The sequence below is a fragment of the Lepidothrix coronata genome, unplaced genomic scaffold (assembly GCF_001604755.1).
Source record: "Lepidothrix coronata isolate B3197 unplaced genomic scaffold, Lepidothrix_coronata-1.0 Scaffold192, whole genome shotgun sequence".
Classification (NCBI taxonomy): domain Eukaryota; kingdom Metazoa; phylum Chordata; class Aves; order Passeriformes; family Pipridae; genus Lepidothrix; species Lepidothrix coronata.
The window spans coordinates 1,209,242-1,229,379 of NW_016690372.1; the positions used below are offsets into that span (position 1 = coordinate 1,209,242).

At 39.8% G+C, this 20,138-nt stretch overlaps 1 protein-coding gene across 13 annotated transcripts in view; it reads left to right on the forward strand.

Moving 5' to 3' along the window:
* The window catches only part of LOC108505488 (neurexin-3), a 915,200-nt gene that overhangs the window by 364,225 nt on the left and 530,837 nt on the right, over positions 1 to 20,138 (forward strand). For 11 of the 13 annotated variants that reach the window (XM_017831536.1, XM_017831535.1, XM_017831539.1 and 8 more), the window contains 2 exons: positions 7,876 to 8,079; positions 15,635 to 15,661. In XM_017831536.1, coding sequence (XP_017687025.1) covers positions 7,876 to 8,079; positions 15,635 to 15,661 — 231 coding nt within the window. The remainder of the gene's footprint in view (positions 1 to 7,875; positions 8,080 to 15,634; positions 15,662 to 20,138) is intronic. The other 2 variants (XM_017831537.1, XM_017831540.1) reach the window with 1 other exon arrangement.

Sequence of the window (20,138 nt, forward strand, 5' to 3'; positions counted from 1 at the left end):
AACCCCCACCTCACTACAACCTCCTTTCAGGCAGCTGTAGAGAGCAATGAGGTCTCCCTTGAACCTCCTCTTCTCCAGACTAAGCAACGCCAGTTCCCTTAAAGCTCCTCATAAGATTGTGCTCCAGACCCTTCACCAGCTTCGTTGCCCTTCTCTGGACACACTCCAGCACCTCAATGTCCTTCTTGAAGTGACGGGCCCAGAACTGGACACAGAGCTAGAAGTGCAGCCTCACTAGTGTTGAGTACAGAGGGACAATCTCTGTTCTAGTCCTGCTGGCCACACTGTTTTTGATACAGGCCAAAATGCCATTGTCATTCTTGGCCACCTGAGCACACTGTTGGCTCATATTCAGCTGGCCCTCAACCAGCAGCTCCAAGTCCCTTTCTGCTGAGCAGTTCTTCAACCACTTATAATTTTCTGTATTTTCTGTATTTTCCCATGCTGCAAATTGTATCTGCTGCCTTTTTTTCACTGTGTACCTCCTAGAGAAGCCAAACTTCATTGTTGCTGTAATCCCCCTTTCTCGGTGAACACTACTCAGGAGATAGGGATCAAATGCTTCAACAGTGCAACTCGACAGTGTCATGAAGAGGACTCAGAGATGTTTGAACTAAACAGAAGTTGCATCACTTTCTAAACTGTACCACCCATGTAATGCAAACTCTCAGACTGTCATTTTAGTAGCAGATTTCCCCATGCCTTCCCATTATGCTCGTTGACTTTGAGGAGCAATTCTTCTACTCTTAGCCTTCTTGCCAGAGATTTCTTCCCAAATAGTTATACACAGCTCTGCAAATGTTAGAGTGACATTTTGAGTAAATTTGAAAAGCCTGTGTGCTCCTTCTTGGTTCCCCTGCAGCTCTGCCAAGCTTCAGTATAGTAATATAGCCTCACCTCCCAGGGCTAGCAACAACATTTACAAGCTACAGTTTCCTCTGCAAATACTTCCACTGTGCTACTCAGTGCTCTTCCATTTCCTCCCTTGCCCGGTTCTTTATGACTGGGGCCCGAAGAAAGTTTATTTGGCTTTTGTTGTGGAGTGCAGGGGCTTTTTTTTTTTTTTTGGTAACTCACCTGACAACACCCCTTAATTAACTTATTCTCTTTTGCATGTGGTGATGACAGGAATGGAGGAAGGACATAGCAAGCCTGATGCTGATAGAAACTGGTACATACTACTTTGTAGGGTAGCCACAGGTTAGCCTGGGGAGTTGGAGAATTGGTTCAATACAGAAGATAAGCAAAGCTAGACTCCAGAGTGCAAAGATAAGTGAGGTTTATTAATGGAGGGAGATTTAGGATCCATGTCCCTAATATGTCTTCTCTAGGTGAATTTAAAATTTGGAAGGTCTCCATTTAAGCTTTTGTTGTAGACAGTCAAAAATCTTTTGGGATTTTGCCTTACAGCGGTGGAAGCCTCACAATTTTTATTAGTTCCTTTTAATTTTTTCCACTTTGAGCTGAAATTTCTCAGGGCAGCTTTACAGGATTTTGGTATAATATACCCTCTTTATAATATGGAAGTAAAAAAGGAAGGTGTTAATTTTGAATTCAGAAAACAAAAAATTGTTCAGTTCTAAAAAAAAATCAAATTGCTTTTGTTCCTAATCAAAGTTATTTCACTGTCTAAACGTATGAATCAAGGTAATTTTTTTTTCTTTTTTTTTGTCTGAGGTAGGACATTATAGTACATGCACTGCATCCTGCACTTTTGTACTGATGTGTTGCTTGGGACTCTTTGTTTGCCTTTGTACCTGTTTTTTTTTGTCTTCCATTTTGTGGATACTTAGTCAATAATATTTTCTACAGTACTTTAATGTGTCTGTTTGTGTTTGGAAAATCCTCAAAGGGATAGGAAAGATAAGATACTGGAACAGGGTGGCGACAGTGACATGGAAATGGAATAGAATGGAAATGGAAAGGAATAGAGTATTTATTCTTTTCTGATTTTCCAGATAAATAAATAGGTGTGGTTTGCACTTCAAGTTTCTTCAGGAATTTTTTCTTTTATATGAAGAAACTTGCACTTCTGGGCTATTTTCAGGCCCAGAAATTAAATGTTTTATACAATGTTATGACATACATTTTGCAAGGTTTTGAAAAAAATGCATTTGATAAAAAATATTTGTCTGGATGTCATCTGACCTATGTAAACATCTGCTAGCAATTTTTGTTTATAGCAGGGGCCTTATAAGTGACAATTATTATTACTGCTCCACCAGTATTCTTGCATCCCTGAAAATGTGATGGATGCCTTGGAGCTAGCTCTATTATCTTTCCCATTTGCTGCTCATTTGGAAATATTTTGTGCACATTGCACTGATAAGGGTGTCTTATGTAATTACTCTACTTTTAGTGCTTGTTTGGTCTTAACTGCCATATGCTATTCAAATTAGAAAATTTGAATTTAAGAAAGTAGTATGCAAATCAGAAAGAAGCCAGGAATGAGAAGCAGGAAAGGCAAGTTTTAGAAAATAAAAACTGAAAGCTGAATGAAAGACCTTTACTAAGTCTCAAACAGAGTGAGGGAACTGGGATAATGATATGCTGATCTTCAGGATATGAGGGTCCTTTTTGGGAGGAGTAGGGGAAGAAGATGTTGTCTTAATTTGAAGCAAAGAAAAACTTGGATAGATGTTGAAAATATACTTTGGTCTGTGAGAGAGATTAAGTACCAGGAAAACCAGTCCAGTTTCTTTACATTTCTGTAGTTGTATGTGTCCAACATTTTAATTGTTTTATCTTCATGAGTTTCCAACAACTGATAAGAATACTATTGACATCTTGTCAGGCTGAAATCTTTAAAGCAGAATAGCTTTGTTCTTACTAGCACAGTAAACCTATCAGTGGCTTATTAGTGATACTTATTATTTGCAGGGTATTTTGCTAGACTAATAAAACCCATTCTTATTTCTAAGGTAATGTTTCTCTTCAGGCAGTTATTTAAAGATGGTTTTGTGCTCTCTGTTGTTGTCTCTCTCTTGGTGCTAGTGAATTGCATTTACATCCCTTCAGATTGCTCTTTTCTGTTTGACAGGCTGAGTAAGGTGAGGTCTAATGACATCTAGGTGGGAGACATCCAGGGAAAATTCAGTTTGTTGCAAAAGGTGTTATAGCGCATTTGGTAAAAAGGGACTTTTCTTATGGGTCAACAAGAAGCAGTGCCAGAGCATGGTACCACCAGCACCCTTAGGGCACCAACAGGCCATGTCTGGCCCCTGGAGCTCCCCCACCCTGCTCATGGCCCAGGATCCCATGGCAGCCCCCGTGGCCATCAGCCCCTGCCCAGTGATGCTGTGGCAGGGCCAGCCTCCAGGTACCCACAGCCTGCCCAGCCATGGGTGCTGCAAAACCAGGCTCATGTCCCATCCCTATCACCATGGCCCTGCCTGGCAATTGCAGCACGTGCTCTTAACGCTGGCCAGCAGACTGACTTCCTGGCCTCACTGCAGACCTGCGTCATCACCCTGAGGTTTCCTGGATTCTTGATTGGACCTGGCCCCCCACCTGCAGGTCTGTCCTGCTCACCTCTGAGGGTGGGTTGGACAGGACAGCCCTGGGCAGCAAGGGCACCCATCCTACTGGATGACGTGCAAGGTCCTAACTGCTTGTGAGCACCTAAAGTTCATATCATGTCTTTTTCACCAAAAAAGGAGCATTATCTCCTGGGTCCTAGTCAGATTCCATCTGAGTGATTGCATTTGGGCTCCCCAAATTATTTGGTAGGCTTCTGTTGTTAAAACTCATCTGTGTGGAATCCACTTGGACAGGAATCAGAATTTCTTTTTCCTTTTTTTTTTTTGATATTACTTTTGTGTTTGTTTTCTGTTTTAAAGTGTAATTTTGGTTTTCAGAAAATCTATTTTTATCTAGGGCCATGTGTCTGTTAGTGGATATGTGAGGGAAAGAGGTGAGCTGTGTAATGCCTGCAGGAAAGTTGTCTGGTTTTTGGATACAAACCTTAGGCATTCTAAGAATGTTTGAATTTGCAAGAACTTGGAAATTTTTGGTCTCTCAAATATAGCTGAGGAAAGATCATGTGCCTTGCACTGCTGTCACTGGTGACTTCAGCTTTCATGAATGGTAAATATTTTTCCTTTTTTTTTTTTGCACTGTCACCCTTCTAAAAATTTTAGGAAGAAATTACACAGTATTGTAGTCTGGAAGGCAGAGGAAAGAAACCACAGGGAAGAACAGGAGACTACAGAAAAAATAAAACAGAGAAGAAAGGAAAGAAGCAAAGGATGGAGAAAAATACAAGAGAGAAGTTAGAAAGCAGATGAAAAAGCATGAAGAGGTCTTGAATATTTTTCTCTCTGTATGCTAAGAATACACCTGTTCCATCTCCCCAGGAGGTTTATGCAGAGACTTGTGGGGAAGCAGCAGTGAATTGCTCCTTTGGATGCTAAGTGTAAAATTATAACTGGCAGGGTCTGAGAGCACAAGACTGGGAAGCTAATCGCTCCTAATAACATATTGATTTTCAGAGATTTCTGGCATTATGTCAGGGCAGTTTTGAACCAGCACCTGGCTTCTTCCACTTGCCATCTCCAAACTAAGGCAACAAAGCTTCTGGCATTGGGATCAGAAATAAATGCCACATGATCTTTTTGTCTCTACAAATCTGTGGGGGTCTCAAACATAGTTTCACATATTGCTCCTGTGCATGTCTGTGTGAGACACCAAATATAAGAGCAACCCAAAAAGTAGAAGGGTGGAAGAAATGTGCATGTATTTTAAACTTAGATAATTGTGTTGCTGCCTGTATTTATGGTGCTGAACAAAGGATTACAGTTCCATTGCTGCAGATGGCTAAGGACAATGGAGTGGATGCCTGTATTCAGGCAGAAGTCTCCAGCACAGGTGCCTGGGAGGTTGAGGTCATGTACTTGCTGCCAGGTTACATTCAACCCTGAGCAGATTTGCTGTATGTGTTGCTCAGCTGTAACACGCCTTCCTCAACCTTTGAGGACTGACTGTCAGGACAAGAACATAGGTTTTATTTGTATGACTGCTACCCTCCTCTGAAGGGGTGTTTCTGTAGCTGGAGGGAATGGTCTGCTTGCAAGGAGATGTGCTGGAAAGGCTCCCAGATGCTCCAGACAGCGAATACTTGCAAAGTGAGAATGAAATCTTGTTATTTTTTAAATATGTCAAGTGCATAGCTGGGCTGAGCTGGGCCAGGCTGAGGTCAGCATGGAGCACAAACAAGAATGTAACATTAAATTTTATCTGCTTATTGTTACGAGGTTTCATTGCCCCCTATTTGTAGCAGGCTGGCCAGAGAAGGACAGTAATACATGATTTAGGCTACTGTGGAATGTCAGCTAAAATCCTGTCCAGACTTTTGTGTCAACTTCAGCAATTCTGAGTGTTCTTCAGGTCCTCCTTACATAAGTATAATACTGAGGGTTGGGATCTCTTGTCTAAGGACAGTAATTATTTGACAATGGGATCAGTGAAGCTGAAGGACACAAATTCATATTGAAGGGAAGAGTGTCATTATTAACATGCTTTTGGTTTGTTCTGAAGTCCACAGAAAAACTCATGTTTTCAAAGCACCTAATGCATGGCAGTGTGGAGAAGAAAGCAGCAGAGCTGGGACACTTGTGTCAGCTACTCCCACTCACAGTCCTGATATCCCTCCTCTCAGCTATTTATGTGCTAGGGCAAGCAACTGTTTCATGCAAGGCACATCTGAGCTGAAGGCGTCAAAAGAGCCATTTCATGCTTGACTGCATTTTCTAATACAATCTGCACAGAGAGAGGAAAGAGAGCAAGGAAGGTTTGTGTGTACATAGGCATTGCCTTTGAATGTACAGTACATTTAGTTCCAGCTTGCAGTTGTGGGTGGCAAGTAAGAGGTGCAGACGTGAGGGGGAAGAGAATTGCACTTTGAAAAGAAGAAACTATTCTCCCACCTTGAAAAAGGTTTCTTGGCCGAATGAAGATGTGAGTCCCCAGGGCAGCACTGACAGCTGGTACCCAGAAGGTGTATGTAATGGCTGAGTGGGTGATGTGCATAGAGAGCTTTCTGTGTACAGACCATGACAGTGTGTGGGGAGTCCAGCTAGGAAAACTGGTGAATATGGATGCTGTTCACAGACATCTTAATGATGCTTCCAGAAACGTTTTCTTCCTAATGTGTTTGTAAGTCCTGTGACTGGAGAGGTTCTGCATACCAACTGTTAGTGCGGTGGGTCGCTGCACCAGCACAACCATAGTGATCTCCTCCAAATGTTTTGGAACCATATAAACATCTCCTATGTCACTTTATCAGCTTGATATTTATGTCTTTATTTATCACCTCATTTGCATATTTATTGCATTGCAATTCTGTTACTGGCCATTGTGGAGCCAACCACGGATCTTTTACAGCGTGGACATTTGGCTGTTCCTCAGTTTCTCATCCGTCTACCCTACTCTAGCATCTAACATTAAAACATTGAGAAGGTGTAAGGTTTCGCTCTGCCAAGCTTGCTGTTTCCTGCTAGAAGTTCTGCTCCTATCAGCTGGGAAATATGGGACAAAGGAGTGAAACATAAAGAGAATATCCGGATTCCAATACGTTGCTGCAATTGTTTCAATTAGATGGGCTGTTAGCTTTCTGGGGTGTGTGTGATGAGAATCCCAGTCAATCATTTGAAAAAACTTTAGCTGAACTGAGCTAGATGAGACACTGGTAGAAGTGCTTTATGGAGCAATCCTTCCAGGTGCTTAGGGAGCTAACTCGTCTATTTTTTTCAAAACCTCTGGGATTTTTACATGTAGGTTTGTGGTAGAACCCCTGCACAGAGCAATCTCTACAACCCTGCCTTTGGTAGGGGTTGGCTGTGGTGAAAAGGAATGCTCTGATTCATATATTAATATATTTATATAGATTTGTAAATTTTGGAGGTAAAAATGCTTCTCAGCATACTCCCGGATTGAAACAATGATTGCCATGCTGCAGTGCTTGCTGCAGTTCTGTCACAAGACTTTAATTCTACCCTCCTTAGAGGAGAATATCACTTTCTGCAAGCAAGACTGAACAAATAGAGAATGCTAAGTATTATAACTCCTTCCCTCAGCTGAACTTCCCATTTTCTTTGACATCCTCAGAGATGATAGAAAAATGTAATTTCTTTCTTGACTGATTTGTTGTTTGTTTTTTGGTGTTTTTTTTTTGTTCCTCCTCCTGGCTTTCATTGGGCCTCCATCTCCTAAGTTTGTGTTTGAATGACACTTAAACTTGCAGTGGTGTTTGGTTTGTTCCTTTCTCCATTTGTATCAGTTGTGTCAGCAGAGCTCTACTAATGTTGCTTGTTAGTAAAGAGTGGAAAAATATAAAATCACAAAACAGAACAAATCTGATGTAGAAAAGACCTGCTAGGAAAGTCACTTTATACAGTTGTTTTTCTTTAAAGTGGTAGCAATGAAATTAAATTCCTCTCTCAATAAGCAACAGTAAGAATACCAGAAATCGGAACTCTAGTCATTACAACTATTCCTGTGGAAGGCTGGACTTCAGAACAGTGAAGGAGATTGCATTTTTTGGAAGATGTGAAAAACAGAGGCTTTGCTAGCTCATAATCACAAAAGGGCCCTGTGCTAACATGCTTGTCCTTGGGCATTATGTGTCCATGGGTACTGCTGACTCCAGTTGTGGTGAGCACCATATCTTTGTTTCTGCTCATGCTTGCCATGTAAGGTTTCTGGATGCAGTTAAACAGTTGTTGCATTTTTCCCCAGTTACATATCTTTCTGTGGCAAGTGGTATGATTTCTGTAGACGCAGCGCTCTGTGATAGATGTCAAAGTTCTTCAGGTGTGAAGGTCACACAGAGGTGTAACTTCTTTTCATTTTTTGCAATTGTTTGCTGATTCCTTGCAGAGGCCTCTATACTGAGCTATGATGGCAGCATGTACATGAAGATCATCATGCCTATGGTTATGCACACGGAAGCAGAAGATGTGTCCTTTCGTTTCATGTCCCAACGTGCTTATGGGCTGTTGATGGCAACCACCTCACGAGACTCTGCTGACACTCTGCGCCTGGAGCTGGACGGAGGCCGTGTCAAACTTATGGTCAATTTAGGTATCGTATAAAAACCTTCTGTTGCCCTCTTCATTATTAGTTTGGGCTTGTGATTAGTGGTTTTTTAAAATAATTTTATTTAATTTCTGTTGGTTTGATTGGATTGGATTGATTTCTAAAATAACTGCTGAGACCTTCTTAATTATATAATCTTGCGGAAAGAAATTCTCTTCTGCATTGCTGCATGAAGATTTGCTGTCAGTTCTTCGTTATGGACAGTGTTGGTTTTTAAGTCTTAAAGTTTTTAAGTTTCCTTTCTTGATCTGGGACTGGTGAGCTCTGTGTGAGACATGCTGCTTGGTCCATCTTTTGATCAGTTACATCCCTCATTCATCCAGCATCACTCAAAACAGTCAGAGGTGAACAGAGAAAGGAAGCAAAATGGATATGGTGGGAAGCAGAAGTCCTGTGAATCCCCTGCCCTTTACATAATTTGACAGCATTTGATACAGCTTGGCATATTTTACATTTCAATATAAAAACCTGTTTTGTTTTTTTTATTGTGTCTTTATTAAAAAGAAGGTAACAATAATAAAAATGCATTCCCTCATCCCAAAGAATTCTGTTCTGTCTCCTCAGAGTTACGCTTTCCCAGAAAATAATTAAAAAAGACAATTGGAAACAAGTCCTATAATAACAACAATGAAAAAACAATTGGGAGTGAATGTGCTATTAGATTAGCCTCAATTCATTTTCTTGACAGTCTTTAAGTACTCTACTGAATGAAAAATAGCCTCTCTAAATAATGTAAATACATGAGTTGAAGCTTTCTTTCACTTTTCAGTGATGCAACTTGTTACTTCATGTGTATTCAGCAATCTAACTAAGAAGAGGTTCTGACTCAGAGACAAAACTAACATGACAGTGTGTAATGTTAGAGCTCTTCTAATGTGTAGGGTATTCTATATGAAGATGTCTGTATGGTCTGTGAAAGCTTGTGTCAGTTTTCAAAATTCTAAGCCCCACTGGAACAAACTTCTGCATTTTTTTACCTAACGGTATCAGCGTCTTCAAAGCCCTGCTGTAGTGTTATCAGGAGAAAACCATGTAGTGGCTTTGTAGAGTATGTTGTCCAGCAGTTATCCTCTGGAACTAGCTTGTTTTTTAAAATTTCATCTGGTGTTTTTTTTGGCTTTGAAATTGCAAGCCAGACCATTAATATTTGCTTTTGGAATAAGAAAGTAAGAGAAGAAGATGCATCAAACAAGTTCATATCTCTTAAAAGCCAAGGTCTATAGAAAGGTCTATCTAAAGGTCTATAGAAACTCTTCGTTTTTAGTAAAAAAAAAAATATTGCATATTTGCTCTGCTTAGCTTGACCAAAGAAATGTAAAGCAATATTGAGTGTTTAGCTAATATAAAAGCACTTGCTGTGCTATCCAGACTGGCCTAGAGGACAAATGGAATAGATGAACTTCAGCTATGACAGTAACTTCTCAAATAAAGAGAAACAGCACTCTGATAATAGCCATCTCGGCCTATATTAACTTTAAATGGAGGAAAATTTCATAGATTCACATGGTGTGCCTGGAGAACAGCTCATAAGAATGTAACATTCTTACATGTGCAAAGAGAGCTCCAGAGCGTTTGTTTCTGCATTTTCTTCTGATCTAATCAGTTACTGCTAATAATAAAGAAAAAATAAGATTATTTTTTCACCACTGTTTCCTTTCTTGAAAATTATTGCTAGCTATTTTTTTCTCAGAAAATAAAATTAGTTGCTGAAAGATTGGTAGTGGCCTGCTTCTGTTGGGAAAGTGATGGGGAGCTGAGTATCTGCTTAGCTCTGCACTATCCTCTTGTAACGCAGAGCCAGTTCTTTTACTTTTATGCCTTAGTTTCTCTCTTTGCTCAAAAGAGAATTCTTTGCAACCTGCAAGGGATGTGCTAGTATTTTAATAAGAGCTGCTTTTATCACCTTTGATACTCCTACATGATAAGTACTACAGCTTGAAAACTGCCAGACTTCATCACAAAATTATCACTTTTTCTACTGAAGAAGATACCACTTATTTGATTCTGTTATTTATTCATCTTAAGAATGAATGAGACTAAGAGGAATTTTGGACGTTTAGGGCCTCCTAGAGGTAGACCCTATGTGAATATGAGGAGGGTAGATTTAGATTACCCTGAATACTTATCATTTTTTTACAGTTTACTCTTTCCTTTCCAGTTTTCAGTATATCATGCTGGCAGACAATATTTTGCCTCAGGGCCTGTCAACATTGTTTGCCTGGTTGGCACTGGTCACTTGTACCACTCACTGGGGTCTGTTATGCCAGACCCCAGTCACCTAGCCTAGAGGTGGACTGTTCAACTCTTACTGTCTGGCATCTAAAAGATGTAGCTAAAGATTTGACAGATGGTCTACACATATTTGGAAAGAGATGTGTTGTTGACAGTTTAATGCAGGGACAAAATCTGTAAACAAACTCCTGTGTCAACTGAAGGCTATTTTTGTGTAGTTGCAGGGACTGAAGCAATGTGTATGTCAGATTTGCTAACTTTTCAGCTGGAAACTTTTGGGAGGTTGATTTTTCCCCAACGTTGACTACAGGGTGCAGCAGGGGAAACCTGTGAGCACTCTCCTAGAAGTGAGCACTCAGCAAAAGGGTAGTTTAGACTGTTGGAACCCAGATTGAGCTCCACCTCTCCTCTCTTCAGATTTATAAAGCTGTGAGATAATTTCCTTGAAACAGGACTTTCCTTCTATCAAAACAGCACAGTTACCTTGCTGCTGAAGAAACAGAATTTGAGGAGGAATGACCTTACCAGAGCCATTCATTTCCAGTTGTTTAATCTAAGTCACGTCTAACTCTGTAAGGAGACTATTCATTACCCAAATGTCACAAACAAGAACCAAATCTTTATCTGACCTTGCCAAACTCCTGTTACCAATGAGAAACAGTCATCAGCACCACCTTTGAAGACCTGAGTATGCTCGGTGTCAGCATCCCCTGAGCATCTAACCCAAGACAGATATGTGTAAACAAAGACTGTTTTGAGTGGTGAGTTATTTAATTGTGGTTTTCTTATAAGTCATTTAATACTATTACTAAGAGCTGTCTCTTCTCTTCTTTGATCTATTCCATTTGATTACTTATTATCATTTATATGTTTATTAAGGTATTCCTACGTTGTTTTTTTTATTTCTTTTCTTCTTTTTTTTTTTTAAACTCTTCTGTGTATTTCAGTTGTAGAGCTTTCCCATACCCCATCAGCCATGGTAAATCAAAAGATGGTATTCGACCCTTCAAAGGCCTGAAGCCTGCGGCCCGCACAGCAAACAGCCCTGAGAACAGAGCATACGGAGCAGCCTGCAGGGGCTGGCATATCCCACTCACCCCCTCAACATTCAGTGTCCAAACCAAACAGGGGAGAGAGAGATAGTCCAGCAGGCATGGGTGGGCATGGGCAGCTGGGTGCTTGCTGAGGAAGGTGGGAGGCAAAGGAAGAGCAGTAATGAATAATTCTCTGAGGAAGAGGGCAAGGAAGTTGTTTCATACCTTTCCAGTGTGAGTGCCCAAGGCACTGCAAATCTGCATGTTGACAGCATGTCTCTCAGTAGTTTGAGTGTTTGTTGTGTGAAGAATAGAAATCCAAATGTGATATATATCTCACTTCTACTGAGAAGGACTTTGAAGAAATGGGTATGGAGTGGAAGGAGAGAGAGAGAAATTAAGTAAATCATGGCTTGGAACATACTTGGGAATAATTTCTGATGCTGAGATGATGTACAGAAAGAGAAAGAAATGGCTGGTCTGATAGGGAAATCCACCTTCACATTTTTCCTCCCACTGTTAAGTTGGAGGGTTAGTGTTATACTGACTTTTATTTAAGAATATTTCAGGTTTTTTTCTTCCTGCCCTGGCATATCTTCAGATCACTGGTGACTAGGATAAATATTTCCTGCTTCCTCTGATGTAAGGAAGTGTAACCATCCCTCTCGCCTACCTTTTCCTAAGATATATCCTCAAGGGTGTCAGAGACACTTTTGCCCCTCCAAAATGAAAAGTATTTTTGTAATTTCTCCATACAAATAGTGCAAGTAGAAGAGAGGCAAGAAACCTCAATGTGACATGGGGTAAGAGTGTGCATGGGACTTTATCTGGTTTCCCCACAGGAGATAACCTAGAGTGAGTCTAGAAACAGTCGGGCCCCGATTATCTCTTTTGTTCTATTCTTGCCTTAAAGTACTCTTCCATAGCCCATATGGCTGCTTATCCAAAGGAACAAACATTTTGTCCTCACACAGCAGAGGTGACTTTCTTTCCTGATTCAAGGATAAAATGGCCTGGAGCCTTAGCAATGTCAAATAAATATCACTATTTTCAGAGACAAAGATATAAATGGTAAGAAACACAGGCCTAAGTCGCAGATACTTCTGTTTGCTAGTAAAGATACTTCCATTCAAACAATGAATTAGTGTTAGTTAATTGCAGTGGAACTATTTAACCTTTTGCAAGGAGAGGGTCTTTGGCTCAGTTTCCAGGTGATATGCTCTGGAAAATGCTCCATCTCAGCAGTAAGGAAGGAGTTTCTGGTTTACATCAGAAAAATAATGAAAGTAACTGCAAAAGGTCTTCCCAGCTACCTATTCCCCATGCAGTTACAGACTGTTTTCACTTCACTGCTGTCCTCATCCAGTTGCTGAACTTACAGATGACTGGATTTGCAGCTGTTTAGACATACTCCTCTTCAAAACTTACCTCATCATTGGAAACTGATAAGAGGGCTGAGTGCCCTAGATGATGATTACCCTAAGTCCTAGTACTGTGCAGGAGGAATCTCAAGCACTTTTTTTTTAATTATTCCAGAATTAACCAGATGCTGCTGTTTTAGGCACAAAGACCGAAGTAAACCTGCACCCTTACTACCAGGAAAAATCTCCTCTGCTTTGGATTTGTACCACTGTACTGGTTTAGAGGAAAATAGGTGTTTTCCTCCCTTTTAAAAACTGATTTAAGAGGGAGAGAACAGCTTCATGTATTAATGGTGGGAAATTTCTGAGTTGCTTTGGGCAAGACTTGGAATTAAGGAAATGAACAAAAACCCTGTGCGTGTTCTTTGATGGTAGTGTGGAGGGTATGGTAATGCTGGTGTAGCAGTGCAAGCAGATGCACTCTCTTACCTGCCATGCAGGATCCCCACTGACCCAGCTGCATTAAATCTCGTTCAGGAGCTGGTTCCTTTGGAGTGCACCTGAGCATTTCTGCCTGGCACCCGATTGCATGGCATTGCAGAGCCTTCCTGCTCCCATTCTGGAGATATAATAGCACTGTGTAGTTGTCAGGGCAGTCCCCTCAGTGGCCTGGTCTTTAATAATTTGAAATAGAAGTCTTGCAGTCAGGATAAAGGCTACACTGGTTTTCAGTTTGAAACATCTATCCTTTCACCTGGAATAGTGGCTGAGCCTGTGGGTAAGACCCAGGACATTTTGGTATTGCTGCCAAAAAAAAAAAAAAAAAGGCAAAACTTCTCTGCAGACATCAATAACACAGCAATGGTTTTAGCCTCTAACTTGGATGAATGTTGCTGTGGACCAGCCGTGTTTCCCTTTCCAGCACACTCTTTAGCCCGTAAGAAATTCCCATGTTGTTCCAGCTGTAGCAACTCTCTTGACCTCGCTTGAAATGAGACTTGGGAGTCTCTCTTGCTGTCAGTCTCCATCAGGTCATAGAAGGAAGCTCCCCTGCATGTACTATAGAGCTCCCCTTACCCCACCCAACTCCTCTAAGGGATATAGCCACCACTGTATGGTGATCGTAGCAATTGCTCCAGGGCTGTTTGCTCCCACTTTTCTGTTGCGGTTGACGACACATGACAAACCTAATCGCACAAAACCAAACCCAGATTTTCTTAGGAGAAGTTCTGCTTGAAAACAGACTCTCTCTGGCTATGTTACTCCTGATTGGTGGTGTGTCCCAGTCATTACAGTGCTCATTACAGCTCTTTATTTATTATTTATAGACTCTTATTCTTTCCCCTCCTTTATTTTTTAGGAACTGCATTCAGTGTCAGCTGCTGAAATATTTTTCCTACATTTGTATAAGTAAACATAAAATTGGTCCAATTAAGAAGCAAACTGCCTTATATTTCTCTGCCATTCTGTATAATCTCCCTTTCTGGGCCATATCTCTTTAATAAATATGACCATTTCTGCTGGTTAAAGCATTACTTGTCCAGATAGAGTGCCCACTAGCATGGTGCTATTATTCATGGCCTTGGTTTCATGAGAGAAGGTCAGCATACCAAGATATGTAATAGCACTGATACAATAGCTGTCACCCACATTAGACACCACAGCAATGGATGTTCACAAGTAAGTAGGCATTTATAAATGAAAGATCCTCTTCTGGATCATAACTTGAGATATGCTGAGCATTAGTGTGTTAAATGAGAGAAGCAATGCTCAGAAGCCCTCTAGCTCAGGCTCTTCCTACCTCAGCTTGCTTTCTCTTCAATTACCATTTCTTAGATTCTACAAGCATAACTCTATTTTTCTTTCCATGTACCTGTCTTTATCCCTTCCTTACCTGTAACCTCTGAATGAAGCAGGGCCAGCAAAGGTTCCCAGATCTGCCACTTCACTGCCCATTTCATCTTCTCCCTGAACGTTACAAACACTCCATTCAGTCTTAGCGTTCAGACAGCAAGATGAGACTGGGCTCTGAGGAACTGGCAGGGCTGGGGACCTTTGGAAGAAATCCCCGTTCTCCCTGCCAAGCCCAAAAAAAAGTATTGCCAACCTCCAGAACTAGCTGAAATCTGGGCTGGGCGTTCGTGCGGTTAGCTGTTTGCAAGTGGCCATTTTATGATAGGACACAACTGGGCAGTATATTAACCCTTTCCTCACCTGAGCGGACAGTGTCAAATGTGTCTGTGCACATAAAAAGTGTTCTGGGCTGGCCACTGGGGAATGAGAAGAGGGTCTGTCTTTGGGAGAGCTGGAAAGGGTTAAATATTGCACCAACAAATCTCATAGGCTGATTTTACAGGTATTCTGTGTTGACAGATGGTGTATTTATGCAATAACAATACGAATTAATTCAAAAGAAACCAAGTGTAAAGGTTGATTTTGAGCTTCAAGCTTCTTAGAGAAATTGCTAAAGGTTTCTAAAAAGCAAAATGACACTGGAGTATGACTTGTGTTTTGAGGGAGATTTTTATGCCTTAATTATAAATTTTTTTATTGTAATTCACATCAGTACATGGTCTGGAGTGGAAGATACTCTTAGATGTGTAGGTTTCTATAAAAAGGCAAGAACTTTCTGTGTCAACATGTGGATATATATGTATATTGGTATATTTCTCTATACATATGTATATATATATATGTCTCTATATATATATATTTATGTAACAGATATTTACATAGAATATACTGTACATATACACCCACTCCTGAACTTGTACAGACTGTATATAAGTATAAAATGGCCACATCTCTTTGCGTGTGTCTGTCCCCGGAAGGGTGGACTGATTGTTTTTGGATGTCTGCAGCTGTTACCTTGAAGGATGCAATTTCATCTTTCATTTATTTTTCCCCATCTAGACTGTATCAGGATAAACTGTAACGCCAGTAAGTTTTCCCTCAAGTTTCATTTTGTTCTCTTTCTATATATATTAAAATAACTTTATTTTCTTTGCTGTTTTATAAGCTGTTTTTATTTTCCTTTTCTTTTTCTTTTCTTTCAAAAAAATCTTCTTAAATTGAAGGGTTGGGTGGGATATGAAGCTGGAGGGGGAGGAGGGAAGACCTTAAGATGATTGTATGTGAAAATTTTGTATTAGGTTTCTCCGAGAAGGGGATGAACTGTTATTTCATAGCTTTGCAGAAGAGCACCTGCGGAACCTGATGAGCTGATATTATATTTCACTGGTAACCTGTTGTCTTTATGAAAACTTTTAAAGAACCACATAAGAATAACAACAGGTACTGTATGCACTTCTCCACTACAAAAAGGCATGCATATTTAAAACCAAAACAAAACAAAGCAATCTTCAAACTCTCACTTTATTACAGAATGGCAACAACTTAACCTGATATTTATTCAAAGTAATTTTATTTGGGTATAGAATAAGGAAAAATTAGATCTTACATTTTGAGTATATTATATTTATATATATATATAATTTGCTACTCCTAGGTTTCTATAATAAATTCCATCTGAATCTTTGGGTCCCTGAAAATTCCTTTCAATCTATAGAAGTAGGGGGGAAGGATTATAAAATCTTTGTGAAAAATAATAGCGAAAGATCATATCCCATTCTAGATTGACTGAGCAAGCCAAATCTTTTCTGCTCTACTTCAAAGAACTGATCAAAGTTGATGTAGGCCTCAAAGTAAAAAGCACTTCCCAGAGAATGGAGCTGTTTATCTCTAAAGTGTGCTTTGAGGCTTGTCTTACTTGTAACCAGATTCCTGAACTGGCAGATCCTCGGTATTGCATTTTATGTGTAAGTATTTATGGAAGACTAAACATCACTGTGGAAATGCTATGAGGGATTAAAAAGCAAGGATGGTCCATGTGTTTTCTAGAGGCTGTGGCCTTTTCCCTCATCACTGAGCTGCATCCAAGCTAGCAGAAGTGTGTTGCACCCCCAAAAGAAACACAGAGCTTTCAAGTAGTAAAGCCAATTGTAGTAGCACCAAGAATCTTATTCTAAAGCAGTTTCTTAACAGATTTGCCATAATTTGGATCTAAGAATAGATTTGTAGCGTTAGACAGCAGACAGAATTTCTTTGGTTTTTTTTCCTACGTGTATAGTATTTGTAGAATTTAAAAGGTTATCCGTGGTTGCAAATAGGAAAAAAAATACACACCTAATCAGGCAATAGATTCAGATTCCCCTCCTCGTCAGTGCCAGCTGATTGAGACCCTGCTTTTCAATAACAGCAAACAATTAGTTTTTCAGTCTTGGGAAGTGATCCCTAGGAGCCTGTTCCAAGGGGAACAGGCCTGATGTGCCACAGGAGCTTGTTTATGATCATTTACTTCATTTAAATTATTAAACTATTATCTCAATCCATGGGGTTTACCTTTTTCTGATTTTCCTCTTCATCCCACTGAGGGGAGGAGAGGTGTAAGCAAGCAGGTGCATGGTACTTAGTTGTTGTGTGGGATTAAACTGCTACAAGTGGGATCAACCAGTGTATGACAAATCTTGACAGGTCTTGTTGCATTCCTTTTGCTCTTTGAAGTCTTCACACTATATTTCAAGACAGAATGTGCAATAGGAAAAAGTGTCTTGAATCTAGTAGCTGAGATTGCCAGATTTTACCCAGTAATGCTGGGGACATTTCCATAAAAATAGGATCTTTTGCTTCCTGAGACTTCATATGCTTTTGCTGCTCAGCCACCTCTGAGTAACTCTATCAAAACACTTGCACCACACTTCTTCTTGATGTGTGTCATCTGAGGATCCATATCAGTTCCTCTAGTACTGGACAACAATCTGATGTTTTTGTTAACATCTTCAACTTTTCATGACAGCTGGCTGTTAAAAGCTGAGCTATGGAAGTCTGTCTTCAGGTGGGAAATCAGCTTGAGTAGCAAGTAGCAATGGTCTGGTTTTCATGAAATAAAAATCTAGCACTGATTGAAAGAAACATTCAAAAAAAAAAGAGGGAAAAGAGAATCCTATAATCAGAGCAGTGGGAAGATAGTCTGAATTCAATGCTTTTGTTGGTTTCCTCATAAGCATGAAAACATCTTGAATCATTTTGCTACCATGCATTTTTAATAGTTGAGCCTGTTGCATTTTTCAGTAGTCTTCCCCTGAAGGTTTTCATTTATTTATTTATTTAGTTAAAGCACTTTGGATCTTCCTAATTTATTTTTATCATACTTTGCTGAAAATGAGCAACCCTACTTCTAGTCCCTCCAACACCTTGTGTTTTTGCTGCCTGTTGCAATTACTCAGGTCAGCTGTCCTGCTTTCTAGAAGGGAACCTACTGGGAATTGGTGAAAAACTTTACCCGTGGATGAATAAAATATGGTTGGGCAGAAGCAGACCTAATATCACCGTAACTGCTCCTGCAGGCACACTGACATTTACTTGTGCAGAGGGAGTTATCCACAAACATGAGTCTGCTAGGGTCTGTTGAAATGAGCAGAAGTGTTTTAAAGTAACTAGACAAATGGGATTCCCAATCATTTAAAGAGTTTCAGGTCAAGCAGTCACCACTGCTAACTGAACAGAAGGGACCCGGTGCATGGTTTTAAAGGTAAACAGAGCTGTACTTTTGGGGTTTCGTGGAACATGTAGGTTAAGAGCCTACCACTTCAAGCACTGAAGCTCATGCTATTTGAGAGGAGTCTAACATACTGACCCAGGTAAGCCTTTAATTTTCAATGTACTTGCTCTTAATTTTCATTGAAAGCATTGAGTGTTATTGTCTTACGTATCTTGGATTGTCATATATCTGATGCAAAATACTGTTTTCCATCATTTCATCTTACCCTCTCTCTCTGTCTCGTCACTATTATATTTCACAATTCTGAAATGGCAGACTTCCATACTTTCCTAGTACTGGAACTTTTTTTGCTGTCTCTGTATTTATTTTAATACTCATCTCATCCTTTCCTTTCACTTTTGAAGATACCTAAACTGATCTTATCTGTTTCTCCACACCGACAGAGTTTGAATTTAGGACACAACAGTGCTGTTGCTCACACATATGTAACTGTATAGTAACTATCTTTTCCTTTGAGTGTGAAATCAGCACAACTAAAAGCAGGACCAGGATCTCCAAAGAAACTGTTTGAAGGTGCATTGAGTGATTCTTCAACACAATGCAAACATAATGGTTAGCACAATTTTGTTGGTTGGAGTTATGGGGAAAATAGGTGTAGTCTAAATACCTTTATATATTTACCTACATATATTTTGGGTTTTAAAATAGGATTTCCTAAATAAAGTCGTCCATCTCCTGTAAAGTTTTTCTTAAAATGCATGGTTCACTCTAAAGAAAGTTAAAGTTGTGATAGTTTTATAGTTTGTGTTGTATCTAGTGCTCTGATTTTTCTTCATTTTTTCAAAGGTATCTAGTCCTTAATTTTCTTATTTCCTTTCCAGTGATCCCACTTTATAAAAGGTCAGATGGGGATGGTTTTCAGTATTCTACCCAATATTAAGTGTGGAGGACAGAGCTGTATGTGCTACAGATTTGTTAGCTTTTGGAGGTGTTTTCACTCTATTCTTTCTGGGATACTACATGTATTTTTTTCTTGGCCTAGTTCTCTCTCCTTCTCACAAGCCTTTTATGTGGCATGTCAATAGTTACAGTCACATACTTTGACACTAGCTCTTTGTGGGGTTTGATCTTTCAAAAGTAGTTGCTTGGGACAGTGAATACTTCTGTCTTATCACTTGTTATTTCATAACGAGGCCTTATCTTCTCACTAAAGCATGCCAGACAAGCCATCACCTATTTTCCTGTCACTTGTGATACCTCAGAAAATCCTGATCCTCTTCTCCTACCTGTTGCTAAAGGCACAAATGGAAGAGAATGAAAAATCACATTCCAGTCATTACTACACAGATAATCCTGTGTCTCTGTGAGGTCCCACAGTTAACATGTTGTTTCAAATCCAGTAATTTTGGACCAGTCTTTTACAATAGAAGACAGCTACAATATGAGATTGATTTTCCCATCTCAGTTGCCATGCTTGATATATTTAGTGCCTTATTCAGTGTTAATGTTTCATTTTAGTTAGTGTCCCTGTAACAGCATAAAATATGAATCTATGATGTGTAACTTTCTGGGAGAGGTTTAAAGTTTTCTTTTTTCTGTATCATCACACGTAAATAGGAAGCCGTGCTAACTCTAATCTAATCAAAATGTTGTAAAACCAAGTGCACTTATCTGATTCCTAGTGATATTGCTGTCATTTTAATAAAAGCTTAATAGTACTCTAACATGAAAACATTATTTTGAAAGTGAAGTGGTATGATTAAACATACACATCATATTTGTGACTCTAATATCTGCTAACTCCATTTAAACATAATCATGAAGAAATGAATACTTATGCAGCCTGAGAAATGACAA